This window comes from Parasteatoda tepidariorum, chromosome 12 (genome assembly GCF_982258835.1).
Source record: "Parasteatoda tepidariorum strain Cologne lab strain chromosome 12, Ptep-v5.0, whole genome shotgun sequence".
NCBI classification, from domain to species: domain Eukaryota; kingdom Metazoa; phylum Arthropoda; class Arachnida; order Araneae; family Theridiidae; genus Parasteatoda; species Parasteatoda tepidariorum.
In genome coordinates this window covers 59019826-59038827 of record NC_141766.1, presented here as the reverse complement: position 1 = coordinate 59038827, position 19002 = coordinate 59019826, and the positions used below count along the sequence as shown (strand labels likewise).

Below are 19002 nucleotides of genomic sequence, written 5' to 3'. Positions count from 1 at the left end.
AAAATTTAGAGGACAGGTCTAAAGCTAAAGTAAATAATTAGACTTGAAATTTTAACTTATTATGCATCGTTTTTTGAAGTTGGATAAAATATGTGAACTACTAAATATTCAATAATACAGTAGGGAACCGATTATCCGGAACGATCGGAACCATCGATATTCCGGATAACTGATTTTTCCGGTTTTCTGAATCGCTACAAAAAGCCGTTTTTTTTATTGTTAAACCCAAGTGAAAAAAAAAATTTGGAAATTATCTTAAAAAGAAGAAAAAACGATGAAGTAACACACTAATGATTATTTCCAAAATGATGGTAAGGTAAACATCTTTAAAAAAAGAACGAAAAATCTTAAAATCTTATGAGGAAAAAAAATTTTTTTTTTTAAATGGCGGGAAAATTTATCGAATTTCGTTCCGGTTTTTTGGTTTTCCGGTTTTCTGATTTCCGGATAAGGGGTTCTGTACTGTATTATAATAAAATTACAAAATAATAAATATTTTAATTAGTTAAATATTTTTCTAAAATAATGAAGTTGTTTTTAAAGTGAAAAATTTTCTCTTACAATTTTTTTGATTCTAATTTAGAAAAAGAATAAGATATGTATGAAAAAAATAAGACATTAGCTAATTAGAATTAAAATAAATGGATAAATTCTAAATAAAGCTTTTGTTATTCAGGCCTCCCACTCAATTTTAGAAATAAAATTTCCTGAATTTTTGAGGAAAGTTTCCAACAATTTCTGGATTATATATTTTATCTATACAGTTATCATCACAAATTAAATTTTAATTAAACAATTAATTAAAGTTAATTTATTGTTGAGAATATGTCAAATATAAGTTTCTTAAAAACAAAATTTTTAAAGGTGAAGGCTGAACGGTATATTTTAGAATTAACAACTATATAAAAACAGATAAAAACTCAAAATAGTAAATTAAAATAATAACCATGAAATAATATTCTAATTTCAATTCAAAGAAATTGAACCTTAATTCTGAAGTAAATTAATTTTATAACAAATTTAATTTTACAACGTAATAATAGTTTTATAACAAATTAATTCATTTTATAACAAAATTAATTGTAAAATTAAACTTAATATAAAGATTTGAAATGTTCTTATACCTTTACAGCAATTCATTAAATGCAAAAAAAAAGAAGATAAAAGCAACAAAATTAAAAATAAGGTCCTTCTATTTAATATGTCATTTTGTTATTCATTTATTTAGTAAACAAAACATATTATATTGAGTATCAAAACAAATAAATTGTTTATAAATATTTGTTTTATTTATTTATTTTTTAGTGGTTTAAAAATTATTTAAAATTACTTCTCATATCTAATCAAAAGTATTTTTTGAAACAATAATTGACACCTGCGGTTTAGATTATTCAAATAATGTTTTTTTACAGTCCTTCAAAGAAAAAAAATGGCTGCCGAAATTAAGCAAATTATTAAATTAAGCAATGCTCAGACGTGCCAACTCTCCCGCATTTTGCGGGAGTCTCCCGAATTTTGAGTTATTCTCCCGCCCTCCGGAATTGATTTGAAAAACTCCCGAATTTTACTGCGATCGACGGCCAAACTCAAAATTACCTAATTTTTCCGCGAGTGCGAAAGTAAGTTTTTCTTTCAGCTTGAATTCCATCCCCTCTTATCAAACTACCATCTGCCTGAAGCGTAGCTGAACATGCTTTATTTTCCCCCCTCTTCAACGTTACCTCTTAACACTCCTATTTCACCCGCCCCCTTACACTGGGGGCGGGTGAAATCTTCCTCTTCTTTCGTGTAGAGTTGAATGCAATGACGTCACATGTCGTTATCGAGTGTCGTCCGTTCAGGAGTGGGGAAACTCGTACTCTCGATAGTTGGAATTGATATTGTATCTTGCTGTTTTTATAGTTTTTAATGCGTATTTTTCCACGGTTGGCAACAAGCTCGTAAACTAGCAACGTGATATCAATTATTCGTTTAGTCTTCGTATATTTAAAAAAAAAAAAAAATTTCAAGGATGTCTTAAGTCGAAACGGAAGTATGGATCAATTTCAACAAATCATGTACCAATGACTTTAGCAAAACTTAATTGCGGAGAGCTAAGTCTGCAACTCTTTTTTTCATGCATACAGTAGAGAACCATTTATCTGGTATCCAGATAATTCGGAAAAAAATTTGCTCGGTTCTCCCGCCATTTTGAATTAAAACGATATGGAAAAAAAAAAAGCGGAAACTGGACTAATCCTTGAAGTTGAGTAGAGGAAAATGTGAGGAAGGGAAGAATTTTTTTCCCCGTTTACCCAGAGAAACGTCATTTCTTCCGCGACCTTGAAGATTTTAGATCTTCATTCTCTTTTAGGTCGTTAAACTCAAAGGAGTGGCATGATGATTTCGTTTGCTGTTTGATTTACGAGGGGGTGGGGAAAATGCATTGCACATGCATATCAGTGAACAGAAGATGAAAGAGAAAAATATATTTATCTATTTGACATCGATTAATAAAAATAAAATGTTTTTCTTTTGAATAAATTCTGATTCCTTGGAAGTGCGGTATCATTCGCAAGTTTTTCTTGATGTGGAATCACACCTGCTTTAATTAAAAATCGCGTTTTTATATAAAAAAAAAAAAAAAAAAGAAGGAGAATTGTTTATTAATTTAAGCATACAATTATTTTATGAAGCAGATTGCAGTTTCGCTTTTCTGATTCCACTACGTTTTTTTTTTTTTTTTTTTTTTTCATGATAAATTTTGCACTCAATAAAATTATTTGTATTACCAAATTTTTTCATTAGTTTTTTTTTTTTAAAGTCCGTTGATCTTGCCTTGTTCTAGGTTTTAATATTTATGCTAGTGCCGTTTTTTAACTATCGTTTCGGTTCGATAATTTTCAAGTGTTGTTTTTATTTAGATTAATAGGTTTTCCTTTTATTTTCGCCCTCCCCCCCATGAAATATATTGCGTTATTTAATCATTGGTTTTGTTTATTAGTTGATTTAGGAATCGTAATTATTTTTTAAACTTGTTTTTCTTGTCTAAACTTGCAAATTTTTTTATTCTTTTAAATTTTATTTTTCTACAATTTTTTTCCTTTTTAGATTTAGGAGAGCTTTTCTTTTTTCTCTTACTTTAAAATGCGTTTACATTTTTTCCTTGTAATTTGGGTTTGATAAAACATCGATTAACGACACTTTTTTGTCGATCCAGGAAACCGGGAAATTAAGACATCCGGGATAGCGATGGTCCCGAGCATCCCGGATAATTGGTTCTTTATTGTACAGACATTAGTATTTTTATACATTAGTATTGAATTGGTTTTTTAAAATAAAATAGTTATTCAATTTGTTTATTTTTTAAAAGTTTTTGTGCATTTTTATTACAGTGTCAAGGGTTTTTGAATAATGTTTTATTAAGGAAATGGTATTTATTTAAAGAGTATCTACCTAATATAGTTTTGTGTTGCTAAATCTGTGTTTAATTATTTTATTTCCATTTAATATTTTTAAACAATTATTGCTCTATTAGTGTGTAAAATTTCTTGCATTCTTATATTTAATAAATTTTTTACTTAAAATTCCTTAGAAGTGCCAAATGTTGCATACCATGCACCTTTTTTTACCCCTCCTGAAATCTCCTGAATTCTTGTTAGGGAAACTCCTGAATGTTAATTTTGCTAGGTTGGCACGTCTGTGTATATTGATTATAGAAATTCATTCAACACTTATCCTTTCACTCCATGGCAGAATCACAATGACATTGTCGCAGAACGTTACAGAGTTTCTTGCAGAAAGATTTTTCGTTTGTATTTTTATTATGAGAAATATTAAAAATAAAAGAAGTTCAGATTTCTTTTCAGTAGAAATTTACACGTGACATTTGAATCATGCATTTAGATAATCCCTTTTTGGCACGCGATTCGCACCGTTAGTATCGTAAATCGATGTATTGTTTCCATTGTATTTTCGGCAGTTATTGATATTGATTTTCACGTGATTTTTAAATATCGCGATATATTTCAAACAATATGAAAGATTAGAATCGTGCGTTTGAGTATTTACTTTTTAAGACAATGATTCTATCCCATTTTTGTTATTGCTATTGATTTCTCCATAGTTTCTAAATCAGATATTTTTATACGATTTTATTTATTACAACAACCTAATCTCGAAACAAAACACTCATCTGGGTTACCCTTTTTTGAGGAGTCCGATTGGCATGATTTTGTCACCGATCCTTTTCGGCAATTACTTCATGATTTTTTCATGATTTTTTATTGTAATAATTATTTACAAAATGTGGAGAAGGAAATGAGTTTTGCTTTCCCCCCGCCCCCAACAATATGCGAGAGTATCACCCATAATATCAGAATGAAAAAATTGTTACATGTTTAATTTTGAAAAAATTATATAGCTTTTCTTTTGTTATTTTAAGTTAGTGACATATATGTTTGTTATTATTAAAAGTATCTTGCAGAAAGATATTAGTGCTAGATAGTCGCAGATAGCTGGAAAAAATTCTGTCACACTGTCCTTTCAGGGGTCATAAAATACCTATTATCATAGCACATATAATTACCGCAATACCCATAGTACATACATAGATCTTTATAAAATAAACCTTGAAATGCAAGAGCATCTTATAGAGTTTTGACTTGTACAAATCATTTAATATATCTTCAAACTTACCAGTTGAACATGGCTGCAATAGTAAAACAGATAAGTCATAAAATGATTTAAATAAATACTTAAAGACATAAAAATTTGCCTTTAAGTATTAGGGTGTGCCGTTATACAATGTTAAAAAAATAAAAAATAAAATAAAGCAATAGTTTAAAAAGTTGCTCTTATATTGCACAAATAAAATGGTATAAAGCCTTTTCTAATTAAAAGAAATCTTGGATGCTGTACTAGAGATTGAAAAATGGAAATCAGGTAGAAAAAAGAACATATTTACAGCTGTATGTAAAGAAGTATATGTACACCCTTGTGCAAATTAATTGAAACAAACTCAATAAATTCAGAAAACTAAGAGAAAATGCTATTTTATTTAAATTTATACAAACTCAAAAATTTTTAGTACATAATATGATTTCCACGACACTTTATTAACATTTGGACACGATTCGGCATGGATTCCACTAATTTTTTACAGTCATTTATAGTATTTGTGTCCTTGTACCACACATAAATTAACACCGTGATTAGCTTCTCCATAGTTGTACAGTCCATATTTAATAGGCCATTCTTGCATATGGCCCAGAGATTCTCAATTGGGTTGATATCCGGAGAGTTCCCTAGCCATTCCAATGTCTCAATTTGATTCTCAGACATGAATTTCTTGACAATTTTGGACGTATGGCAAGGAGCTAAATCCCTGTTCCATCAGGGTATCGTTTCTTCAAATCTGGAACAACTTTTTTACCCAGAATAGTAATGTACTGCTCAGTACGCATCATACCGTCAATAGGCTGCAAAGTTCCAGCCCCATTGTAACCGAAACAACCCCAAAACATCTTCTTTAAAAAACACGAAAAAAAACATTTGTTTCAATTAATTTGCACAAGGGTGTATATACACTGATGTAAAAAAAAATATCTGCACAGAGAAAAATTATTTTGTAGAGTAATGAAATTATGACAATGCGTTTGTCATAGTAACATTTAATTTATCCAAGTTTCAAGATCACAAGTTTAGGCAATCTAGAGAAAAACCATTTTAAATATGAAATAGTGGTACATTAATAACCAATGTAACCACCAAAATTTTGAATGCAAGCAAACGCGCATGCATTCCGGCATATCGATGCCTTATGTCATCAGTCAATACAGGTATAGTTAATGTTGGTTGTGGATGACAATTACCTTTAAATTGTACTTGCAGGGTTGCCACTCCATAGGGAGAGCAGAGACAACCTGCAAAATACAGGGAATTTAAAAATCACCTAAAATAACGGAAAATGCAGGGAATTTTGTTTTTTATTTTTGTCTTTTAAAAAATGGTGACCACTCAAAGCGTAATCTATGGGACATTTAACCATGATATTTCAGCTATACTAAACTATTTAATTTACTAAAACATTATGTTCAGCTGTTTTTCTAGCGATTAAGGCTAATAAATATAGTTAGTCAAATTATATCTCACACAAGAGCGCAGTAATTGTTGTTTCCTCTTAATATATTGTGTATAATATGTACATGGAAAACACAAGGAATTTTTTTTTTCAGATTTGAGTGGAAACCCTGACTTGGTAACTTTGCACTATTTTTATTTGACTTTTTGTTCTTTAATATATGAAAAATTTTGATTGATTTAAGAAATAAGTTTAACCACTGTGTTTTCCAATTTCTGTATTTCGAACTTCAAAACTGTAAGCAAATTTTGTTTTCTTTAGGTGGGCAGAGAAAGAACATAAAATGCTGAAGCACTTTTTCTACAATCTCATGACTTATACTTCAAATAGGCATAATAATAAAAACCCAATGTAAGTCGGTTTAACAATTTGTTATTATAATAATTTGTTATTATAATAATGAAAAGAAGGGAATGTTGGTGTACTTGCTTTGTTTGTTTATTTCACCCAGGTTTTATACTTTGGTGTAATTTTTATACTCTATTCTAAATATCCCCACAGTCTCCCTCTCTCTACGTTCACAATTCTAACAAAATGAACTCTCTTTCTAAGAAATCACTTTAGGCAATTTCATGGTTACTTGTATTGTTGTGTTGCACATCGATTTGTTTTTACTAATGAGTGTTTTATTTCAAATTGAATAAATTTTTTTTAGTTGAATAACATGGCCTGTAGCATTTTTAAAAAGTGTTTATTTTCATATTTTAAAAGCCCTTGAAGGTGCTTTTTTCCATGGGGTGTTTTTTAAGAATGCTTAATTTTCCCTTTTCAAAAATACTTTTTTTCTTTACCATGTCAATTTTCGCTGCGTATTGTGCAAAAGCGTGGTTTCCACATTGTTCTATTAACACTAGATCGCCCAGGGAAATCATTTTGACTGCTTTTTTATTTCAATTAGAAAAACAGTGATGTATATAATGACACAATTTCTTAGAATTTTGTGACTTTTTGTACAACATATAATTTTTCTAGTGTTAATATTTACTAATAACTTGTTATATAACTGTAAATAATATAAAAAAAATATTTAAAATTAATTTTAAACAAATTTCTTTACACACTAGTTATTCTTTCACAATGCAGTTACTTTAACTGCACTATAGGTATATACTAAGTTTCAGTCTTTCTAGTGTTAAACTTTTTCACAATTCATTCAATCACAAACCATTTTGGCTTACCATCTTGTACTCTCATGTGCAACTTTGCTGCATTTTGCTAGATATTCTCCCTTTCAGGCTTCATTTTCCACCGTCTGAAATCGTACCAAAAAATCTCTCAAATTTTTTATGGTTGCTAATATAATGAAGATAAGTAATTATTTTATCATGATCATGTAAAGTCTTTGAACATTAGTTTGCATTTTGTTAATGTATATAGTGCTTGCAAATATTTTTTGAGTGCTTAAAAATTACTTTAAATGTGGTTATTTTTTGTTGAGAGATTTGGCTATGCACCCTGAATAACAATGAACAAAGATTCATATTTGTGCTAGAAAACTTGATGAATTTTAATAGTTTTATGCAATGAGGAATCTGAACTATATAATAAAATCTTATTGTAAATAATATCAAGAAAGAAATGTTAACTTATTAAATTACAGTCATGAAAAAATCATAAATACAAACACATTATTTTTTAAGAGAACAATTCCTGATTTCTCTTATTACAAAAAAATTTGATAAGAAATTTATGAAACACATAATAAGTATAAATAAATTTTTATATGTTGGTGCATTTATTCAATTTCTTTGAAGCAAACTTGATTTTAAGAATTAACAACATATGAAGACTCAACGTTTTTTTACAGTTTTATCTTTTTTATAAAATATTTTATCTCAATTTTTTGGCCATTTCCTGTTTCCCTACTAGAATCATTACATTTAAACTGTTATCAAATTTTCAAAGAATTTTATGTTTCAAATTTGTTTTCTCAAGAACAAATCAACCGATTTTGTCCTAATGTCGTATTTTCCAAATTCCGCACCATGTAAAATTACATTCTTTGAAGTAACATAAAAATTTGTATGCTCTACAGTGAAAAAATTTTCAGGTATTTTTAAATAAAGTAACAGAAAATAATATGTATATCAAAAATTATTTTTCGCTTCGGGTAAATGATGCAAAAATTTTTCATTTAGCATTAAGTCTCAAGAAAAGTAATATTAACATTAAGGATTCCTAAATTAATTGACTGCCTTAAGTTACAACTAACTAAAATAATGCAATTTTTAATTTAAATAGACAGCTTAACAGACCACTTAATTCAATTTATTAAGCGGCCTGTTTGCCCATGTTAATCCTCTGAGGAAAAATAAATGTGAGTTTGCACCGGTAACTGCTGGGTATTAATAAGTAATTAAAAGACAACTGATAAAAACATTAAAAAAAAAAGGAATAATGGCCGGGTAAAACGATATAGAGGTGTACATTTTTAGCGTTGTGCTGCAATTTGCAATCCAGAAGAAAATCAATTTTAAAATTCAAGAGAAGAATACATTTTACCAAGGAACCTCTTCTTTTCCATCACGTTATCTTTCACCTAGAAAAGCAATCCATCAGTATAAATAAAGGAATCCAATTTTGGCACTAACATTTTTTTTTATTGAAGATTTTTAAAACTCTTTAGCACAACATCTTACTATTAGTACAAGAGGCACAGCTTCAAAAATATTGGTACTAGTGGGTAGCTGGTGCAGGAGTCTGAACGTTCAGAAAAATCTTGTAAAAGAACACGGATACGATCTGTGGTTACCTAACTCGATGTCAGCAAATCCACATACCACGTTAGGTGTCGACAATCAATCAGCATGCTCTTGCATCATGGTGAAGAGGAATAAATAAAAAAACTACTGGAAAAGGTTCAAACAAAACCATCTTCAAAAAGGAACAGCTGCAGATATTTTTGGAATTTTCTTTAAATTAAGCCAAGAAAAAAAAAGGCTAAAAAAATAGCCGTGAAGGAGTCCATCAATGGCGGTGTTGGACGCCATGTAAAATTTTAAACCCTTTCCTCAATTGAGGAGGGAGGTGAAAAAACATGCTCCACGAGGGAGTCCGTACCCTAAGAAGTAACTGAATTCGAATGCGAAGATCTTCTTGTCTTGTTGGTTGGCCGGGGTGCCTGAGGCCGGAACGGCCCTTTACCCCTTCATCGTGAGATGAGTTCCTGGAGGTGTTTCCTTCTGGTGCTGTAAATCTAAAATTGAAAGTAGAGCGAAGATCGCCTTTCGTGCTCTCATTTTTATCTTCTTGCTCAAAGTTAAAGTTAAATTACCTATTTTCAAAAATTTGAGATGTTATCTCTATTATTTTAACTGCGTTACGGTTGTGACAAACTAACACTCGTCGAATCCTCATGGACGATGAAAAGAAACCACAAACAGCTGTTTTCCGAGAAAGGGCAGGGCTAAGGAATGTGAAAGGAATTTCTTGGGGAGGATGTCTTCATTGTGCTAGCGCATTAAGGGGCGAGAAGAATGGGATCAGCAACTACAGGAATGGATCAGGAAATACTTAAATGGTATCAGAAATTAACAAATTTGGATAAAGATTCTAAATAAGACTTGTGATTTTAATAAAAAAAAAACTGTGACTCGCTGTCACAGAGTTATTAGTTAAGCTTTTATTTATTATACAAAAACATCATTTTGAAAAAAAGTGAGAAAATAAATATTTTAAACTTTAATTACTCCAAAGCTAATTCAAACTTTAGCAAGATCCTTTTGTCTTTAGACATAACAGTTTTGCTGCAATTAGTTTGCCCTTTAAATAAAAAATTTTAATTACACCGAAACTATTTTAAGGTAAAACAGACATTGCTCAACTTTAGGCATGAGTAGTACATGGTAATGAAAAATCACCATTCTTTTGCTTGTGATAAAATAACTAACCAACTGGAAAAAACCTTAAACTTGAAATAACTGTAAAACTAATCTACACATGTATAACATTTTCATATTAGAATGTAAATATGAGACATATGCATTCTGTGAAACTTCTTGATTCATCATAAACATATCATTTACTGATTTATGTATATTATGATTTAATTTGTATGCATTGAAAATCATACTTGAAACAAATAATTCCTTGAATTTCCCTTTAAACACAATTTAAAAATTTCAACATTTTATGTTCCATTATTTTAAGGCTCGTCTTTAGTAGGATGCATCTCTCCTGAGTTAATGAAGTATCTCTGAAATTAAAATATAGCTCTTAATTATTATTGAACCCACGTAACATTTTAACAGAATTAAAAAAGAAGTCAATAGAACAATTTATTTACATGAATTGATTGCTTTTTATTTCTCCAAAGTTTATAGCTCAGTTTGTGTAGTTAAGTTAATTGTTTCTCTGGAGAGAAAAGAAATTTCATTCACAAATGTGTAATCATGTTCCTTTAAGCCTTCATACTTGCGACAGCTCACTGAAATGAAATCAGATAAGAATGTTACTTCTGTGATTTCTTAAGAGATAAGTGAGGCTAAGAAAGAAAGCTATTGTGGTGGTCAGCAGTGAGTCTTCTCTTGTCAGGAAAAATGGCAAAAGATGATTTAATAAGATTTTTTACATTATTTGACAACCAATAATAAATAGTAAGGTTAAAGTTTGGAAAAAAAATTTACAGGGGTTTATTGCTCCAGAGAATATCGTAATATTGAGAGGAGGATAACATTAATTCATATGCAAGTTTGTCGGGACCACCAAGCATTATTGTAATAGAGGGAGTTATTGTTGTATCGGATATTGTAGTAGCGAGACTTCACTGTATTTCAGTTCATTGTTAATACAAAGAAACATTTTCATCTGTTTTTTTATCAATATATATATATATATTAGTGTTTTATATGTGATATAGATTTTTTTACTCTTTATGCATAGGTATTCTCATAAGGATGCAATTCAGGTTCACTTGCATTTTCTTACAAATGTGTTCTCTACAGCTGGTTCTCCTGAAATATTTCGTAAGTATCAATTGACCTAATTTACCTTCTGAAATTTAAATTAACTAATTATTTTCCTGAAAAGTATGAAAATCAGAACTTTTAGGTGTTTCCTTTGCATCAAATTTTACAGCACTAAATGGTCCTGTTAGTCAAAGAAAGTGAAGACAAAAATCTAGTGAAACCATTTAGGTCAGTTATCTGAGCAATAAGTGAAGTACTGAGCAATAAGTATGATAAGCATCGTTGATTTCATGTATCATTTTAGAGTACCTTTAATATTTTAGTTTTCTAATAATCTTTAATTCTACTCTCTCTAATGATCTTCTGTCATGGGCTATTGGTTTTACTTATTTTTCTTTTTCTTCATGGTGCATAGCATTATTAAAAGGTGCTTATTTTCGTTTTTTAAATGCCCTTAAAGGGGCTTTTTTTCATGGGGTGTTTTTGCTTATTTTCCCTTTTCAAAAATGAGAATTTTTTTTTCTTTACCATGTCCATATTTGCTCTGTATTATGCAAACACGTGGTTTTCACATTATTCTATTCAACGTTTTCACAATTCATTCAACCGCAATCCATTTCGCCATACCGTCGGTCTGTAACGTATGATAGCGCTAATCATGATACATATTTGATTAAATATTTCTTCTGAACTGGATTCGATGAGATTCTTACACTCTCATGTGCAACTCTGCTGCATTTTGCTAGATATTCTCAATTTCAGATTTCATTTTCCACCCTCTGAAATTGAACTGAAAAATCTCTTGATCTTTTTTATGGTGGCTAATATAATTTAAGAAAAAGAGAGTTCTTTGTCCAAAACTAGTTATTATATCATGATCATGTAAAGTATAAGTGAAGGTTTTGATGTTTCACATATTGACAAAAAGTAAATTTCCTTTCTTGTCTTAGTTATATCACTCATAATTTTAAATTCTTTAGATTCAATTTATGCTACTAGTTTAGAACAAAGGTGTTGACATAGTAAAATTTTTCTTTTTCAATCTTATGTTAAATAAATGTTTTTATTTATTTATCTTGTTTGTTCAGTTATTACCCCTGTGGCAGATTTTTTTTGTGCTTTCTGCAACAAACTTCCCTAGCACTAATATTTTGTTTTTAAATACTTTAAATTATAACAATTACTAATTTAAAGTAGTAGAAACTTTGTTTGTGGAAGAAAGTATAGAATAAAATGTATAAAAATTTTAAATTGTGAAAGTAATATTTTTTAATTCTAAAATTGTTGGCGATATTCTCAAATTTTGTTGGCATATAATGCAATTTCAAAGTTTGGAAATCATTGCACATATAAAATTCGTAAATAAATTAAAATTCGTATATAAATTAAAAATATTAAAATCCGTGCAGAACTCCCAAAATAAAGATGACTTAAATAAGACTCTTTAAGAAAGACATACCCAAATAAGTGTAAGTAAAATATGGTTGCTCTTTAAAAGAAAAAAAAATAGAAGAACATCATTTCTAGATGGAACTATCTTTTAAACTTTCGTGATTTCTGAATTTTTATTTTACATTATTAATTTGAAATTTCAGCTAAAGCCAGTTACCAATTTTTTTTTTTTTTTTTTTTTTTTTTAAATCTCAAATGAGAATAGAAAAATCATGATTATTTCTTTCCTCTCTGATGCAAAAGAAAAACATCTTTGAAAGAAATTCTGTAGAAAAAGAAGAAAAACCGAACATTTTCCCTTCTCAAAGGAAAAATCTTTCTGCAAAAATCTGTAACATTGTGCAACAATGTCGCCGCAATTCTGCCCCGGGAGTCGTTACTTATGTTTTCTTTGCATGGAATTAAATAAAATTTATTATTTGCATGTGTCTTAATTGTTCGCTAAAGGACTCAAATATAGGAATAGCACATATTTTATTAGGTGACCGCATTAAGTTTAAATTATGATACATAATTGTATAAATTCAATGATTAAAAAATGTTATAATTATTTTTTATGTATATTCATTTCTAGAATTAAATCATGAACAAGTTGATATATTATGGCAGTGTTTATCTCAAGATACAGAGTGTGCAGATGAACTTTTTGGTTGGCTTCTCAATCAGGCAAAAGGAAAAGATCAATATGCTATGAATATTTCTTTGTTTAAGCATGTTCTCCTTGAAAAGGTATGTTATAACACCTTTGTTGCGTAGAGATGGTTAGTACTACTGCAAGGAAGTAACATTGTCATACTATTGTAATGTTAATTAAGTTTAATAGCGTTCTTAAAAAGTGCCAAACGGTGCTTAATTTCAAATTTTTATTTTTTTAAAGCCTTTAAGGAAGCTTTTTCATTGGGTGTTTTAAAAAAGTGCTTAATTTTCCCATTTCTGAAATGAGATATTTTTTCTTTACCATGTCTTTTTTTTGACACAAATTTTGCAAAAAGACAGTGTTCTATTCAACGTTTTCAGATTTCATTTTCCTCTAATCTATTTTGGTGTACCGTATGTCCGTATGAAAATGCTTTACGTGTTTGATGAAATACTTGCAGGTCCGCATTTTCATATATAGAGCTGTATTCAGTGGGAAGGATTCTTCGCCTCTCATGTGCAACTCTACTGCATTTCGCTAAAAATTTTCAATTTCAGGGTTCATTTCCATCCTCTGATATGAAGTTGAAAAATCTCTCGAATTTTCGCTGATTACGGAAACCAACTGAACATAATCAAAAAAAAAAAATTCCCTGATAGTGATTGAAAATTTTATTTCTCTTGTTAATTTCCACAATGGAGAAGTGCTATCGTCTTCGTCACTAGCAAGCTAATGGGCTTCTTGTGATATTCTATTTATAGATCAGTACCATAATCTTCGTACTTGACTTGGGGATCATTCACTAATTACATGTTTTTATGTGGGCCAATGCAAATAGGGAATCATTAGGGAAGTGTTACACATTTTGCATCATAATTTTTATTTCATTTTCCGTGCTTATTTTTTTGCAGAGTATCTTCTATCTTATCAGAAATATCTAGGGGGAAAAAAGGATTTTTTTTTTAAAATAATTTCTTTTCTTTTCTAAATAAACATAATTACTTATAAGAAATATGTTATGTAACAGAATAATTATATAAAATTGACTTAAATTTAGTTATCCAACTTTTATGCTAAAAAATACTTAATTTAAAAACTGCATAGAGGTATTGTTATTTGTACAAAGTACTAAATGTAGAAGAAAATGACAAACATTTAAATTATCTCTTTTTACTAGCTGTAAGTAAAATATTTAGTTGTTTGATTTAAATTTATTTATTATTTATTTGATATCTAACTGACAAATTTGGTCTTAGTCTTTACAAATTAATTTAAAGTATTAATCTTGAATATAGCTGCTCAGATTTTATTTCTTCAGTGTCTAGTCTGTAGTAATTCTATTATTGTTTTTAAATAATATGAAGCTTTATCGACATGTTTCATCAAAGCTTTGATTTGTGTACGAAAAGAAAATTTCTGAGGAGAATCTAAATTTAAATAATGAAAGTTCAGTTTTATTTGATTTGGGATTTGCTAACCCTGCTGTAAATGATGAATAATATTTATCATGTTTATTTTATTGGTGATGTATATTTTTGAAAAGTAAACAAACTGTAAATATGAATGTATTAAAACACTTTCTTTTTGTTTTCAAGATGCCTCAGTTGCCACCTGAGTCTACTAGCATGATGGCTTTAAATCTTTTGCAACAACTTAGTAGTCTAGCACATTTAGCAACCGCTTCCTATGACACTCCATCTTCTGCTGCTGATGTAATTATATTCTGATATTATCACATATTTCACTTACAATTAAACTCGAAAATATTGCTGTATAATCTCAGAAATCATGATTTCTCTAGAGTTTAGGAAATTCCGTATTTTAGATATTTTATTTAAACTAATAGCAACTTTTGACAACTAAAATTTCTTGGTGAAAAAATTGTCCCACTATATAAAAATTTCTGAAATGAGCTTATATTATTGAAACCACATTTCAAAATTTGATATTTACAAGAAATACAATTACATCATAATTGAGCTTGCGTTAAAATATTTTATAAATTTACTTTTGCAGTTAAATATCACGAGGTTAATACAAAAGCACTTTTATGCTGGTACAAAAAAAAAATTGTAATGCAGAATTAATCCAATAATTTATTACGCAGAATTAATTCAATATCTAAAAATCAAATGTCACAATTTGTATTTACGAATTTTTTAAAAAAATTTTTTGCTATTTGTATTTACATGTTTTTGAAATTCCATATTTCGATTTGTATTCACACGTTTGTTATATCAATTATTGATTTTTGTATTTTTACGTTAATTAAAAGCTACACATTGCGATTCGTATTTACGTGTTTTTAAAATACAATTTCACAATTTGTTTTTTACACTTTTTTTAAATTAATTTGCTATTCATTTTCACACGATTTTAAAATCCAATATTGTGGTTCTTATTTACACAATTTTAAAAATCCAACGTCCAGATTCATGTAAAAAGTAAGATTTTATATTTGTAATATATTGTTTTATATTATGTAAAATGTAAGATTTTTTATAAAAATTTTTTCTATAAAAGTTTAATATTCTTCTTTGGTAGGTAATTTAATTATAAATCTTATTTTTTTTAAAAAAAATATGTTACATACAGGGTATTTGTGCCCCTGGAAAGTCATGAATTTCGGTATTGAACAAAATTTGTCATGATTATGACTATTTTTTTTAAAAAGAAAAATCAAAAAATCGTGGAAAGTCATGGATTTAGGTCACTGAGGAATTTTATTTTTAAAATAGAATCCCCCCCCCCCCCAATTTCATGATGTTCTGAATTTGTAACAAAATCCCCACTCAGGGTCATATTTTATTAAAATATAAAATATTTTTATCATGTTCTTGAAAAATTATGGTGTTCTTTCAAACATTAAAGAAAAAGAAAAAAACATCGTTTCTAAAGTGAAGCAAGTATCTTTTAAACTTCTGTGATTTCAGAATTATTATTATTTATTTATTTTTGTTTTATCAATAAAAAATTTAGTTGAAGCAAACCAGTCATTGGCAAATTTTTTTATATTCTGAGATGAGAACAGAAAAATCAGGAGTATTTCTTTTCTTTCCGATGAACATAAAAAGTATCTTTAGAATATAATTCTGCAGAAAAAAAGAAGAAAAAATTATTTGCTCAGCTATTTTATTGCTTCAACTCTTTCTTTACTCTGTTTTTTAAAATTTCAAATCAATATATGAAGATGCTGAGTATAACAGTTTTGGTTATACCTATCATTTCAATTAATGTTATTATGATGCCTTTTAAATTTATTATTCTGTTTTTGTCGGGGAAAATAGTAACTTCGTTAAGTCATGAAAAGTTCTAGGAATTAGTCATGAATTTGAAAATATAAAATGTAGCAGATACCCTGTGCATACGAAACATGTATGACATATGAATTGATATCGATTTTTTGCACATAAAATTTTATCACTCCTGTGTATTAGTATTTCCATTTCACCTGGTATTGAGTGTGTTTCTTTTGTTTTGAATTTTATTCATGGTTTTATTTTTCATCAGGTGAACAGAATGCAACAGCTGTGGGGAATCCGTGCATTGAATACTGATGTGAGTATGGCAGCCATCCTATATCTGAATAACTATTACATTAATGGTAATTTTTGTAGGAATAATTTTCTTTTTTTAATTCCTACTATTAGTTCACACTCTCCCTACACATATCTTGTTCAAATAATTCTATTTCTTTTGAACATGTAGTGGAGGACACTTGATGTTAATGCAGTTTTTTCAAATATTGATTCATTCATTAAATAGGGATGAGCGAAGAACAAAATGGTATTTTCTCATTAGTTAAACCTTAGTCATTGTTTTAAATTTTACTATAAGCAATTCAGTTTTTCACAAATTTTAAAGATAACATCGGTAATAATTTCTAACTTACAGCTCTATTTGAACCAAAAAAAATAGTTTATTGAACTTAACACTTAATTATTTTATATTCGCTGTGTCGGATAAATTCAATAAAGAACATTAGGTGGTAGCACATGTGGTTCATGATGCCAAATTTATACTTTTATAGTTGTGTTTTTTTCTTTCCAAAACCTATTATTAGTTCACACTCTCCCTGTACATATTTATATATCTTGTACAAATTTCCAATTGTTTAATAAAATAACGGGTGTCTATAAAAGAACTCCGGGGTTTTAAAAATTCATATCTCACTAACTATAAAAGATGGCAAAATTTAGTCGATTTCTCTGAAAAGAGTAGCTCAAAAAGTTTTACTCATACCAATTGGGAATGTTTGTATCAACTGTTGGCGGCGCTGCTGGGTGTTGACCTTGAAATGACGTCGCAAAATTTGAAATGATGGCGACTCCGCAACAAAAGGCTCAATGTGTTATTTGGCTCATAGAAACGAAGTCTTTAGTTACCGTACAAAGAAACTTTCGACGTAACTATGGTGTTAACCCGCCTTCTGACAAAACCATTCGTCAATGGTTCAGTGCATTTAAGGAAACAGGAAGTGTTTTGAAGCAAAAGTCGCCGGGTAAGCTGAGTGTGTCTCAAGAGAAAGTGGACAGAATCCGAGCTTCATGCTTTCGAAGCCCTAAGAAATCGTTGACAAGACGCAGCCTGGAGTTGGGGTTACCAAGATCAACTGTCGGTAAGGTACTTCATAAAAGGCTACGTTTAACAGCTTACAAGATTCAACTTGTACACCACATCAAACCAGCAGACAAGTTTAAGAGATGCGACTTTGCTGTTTCAATGCTAGATAAAATTGATGACAATAATGGTTTTTTAAAAAGTGTAATTTTTAGTGACGAAGCTTCTTTTCATGTGAATGGACACGTAAACCGGCATAATTGCAGAATTTGGGGTTCTGAGCCGCCCCATGAGTTCGTCGAGTACGAACGCGACACGCCCAAAGTAAATGTTTGGTGTGCGCTTATGCATGACAGATTCATAGGTCCGTTTATTTTTATTGAGAGAAATATCAATGGTGATGTCTACTGTGATATGTTGGAGGAGTATCTTTTTCCTCAGTTAGATGACATTGAGGCGGAGAAGGGTTTAGTTTACTTTCAACAAGATGGGGCCCCGCCACACTTCAGTTTACGTGTGCGTGAGACATTGGACGCTCGGCAACAGGTGGATCGGAAGGGAGGGACCTATTCTGTGGCCTCCAAGGAGCCCTGATCTGACTCCGTTGGATTTTTTCTTCTGGGGGCATATCAAGAATCTTGTGTATGCAGAGAAAATTCGTGATGTTCAACATCTCAGGGAACGAATAGTCAATTGTGTGGCAACCGTTCCCCCAGACATGCTTGCCAGGACATGGGAAGAGGTAGAATACCGTTTAGACGTCTGCCGTTCCACTAACGGGGCTCATATAGAACTTTACTAAGTGTGAAAAAAACTTGAAAATGTAAGCTTTTCAGTCATGTATAAAACATGTATGTATGTTTTTTATTTCATTAAAATATTTTGCCTCAAAACCCCGGAGTTCTTTTATAGACACCCTGTACTTTTTATCCATCCACTCAAGTTCAAATACATTTTTTTAAACTTGTAGTGTATGACACTTTACGTTAATACAGTTTTTTCACATATTAATTCATTTACTAAATTTAATTAATTTTAAATTAGATTTAAAAATAATTTCAGAGAAAACTTTATTATTTAATAAAAAGTAAGTAAAATAAAATTTTTCTTTGTTGACCTTTGTTTGTACTTTGTTGTAGTAGGAATTGACTTTAAAAAACTTTTCTTTTTTATATTACTTATTTTTTCATGCAATTTTAATTGCTAAATAAATTTAATTTCTTCCACAGTTCATCATGGGACACTTGAAAGAGAAGAAGAATTCATTCAACATTGTATGGATAATCTAATGAAGGCATCTGAACAAACTAAAGAAGTAATATATT

General features: G+C 29.5%; 1 protein-coding gene across 1 annotated transcript in view; it reads left to right on the top strand.

Annotated features, from left to right (window-relative positions):
- Nucleotides 1-8326: 8326 nt before the first annotated feature.
- LOC147801108 (ubiquitin carboxyl-terminal hydrolase 34-like) overlaps nt 8327-19002 on the top strand; it is a 40386-nt gene continuing 29710 nt past the window's right edge. Inside the window, exons 1-6 of the mRNA XM_087155794.1 lie at nt 8327-9641; nt 11003-11085; nt 13055-13209; nt 14713-14829; nt 16628-16721; nt 18907-18992. Of these exons, the coding sequence (XP_087011920.1) occupies nt 9598-9641; nt 11003-11085; nt 13055-13209; nt 14713-14829; nt 16628-16721; nt 18907-18992 (579 nt within the window). The 5' untranslated portion in view covers nt 8327-9597. The remainder of the gene's footprint in view (nt 9642-11002; nt 11086-13054; nt 13210-14712; nt 14830-16627; nt 16722-18906; nt 18993-19002) is intronic.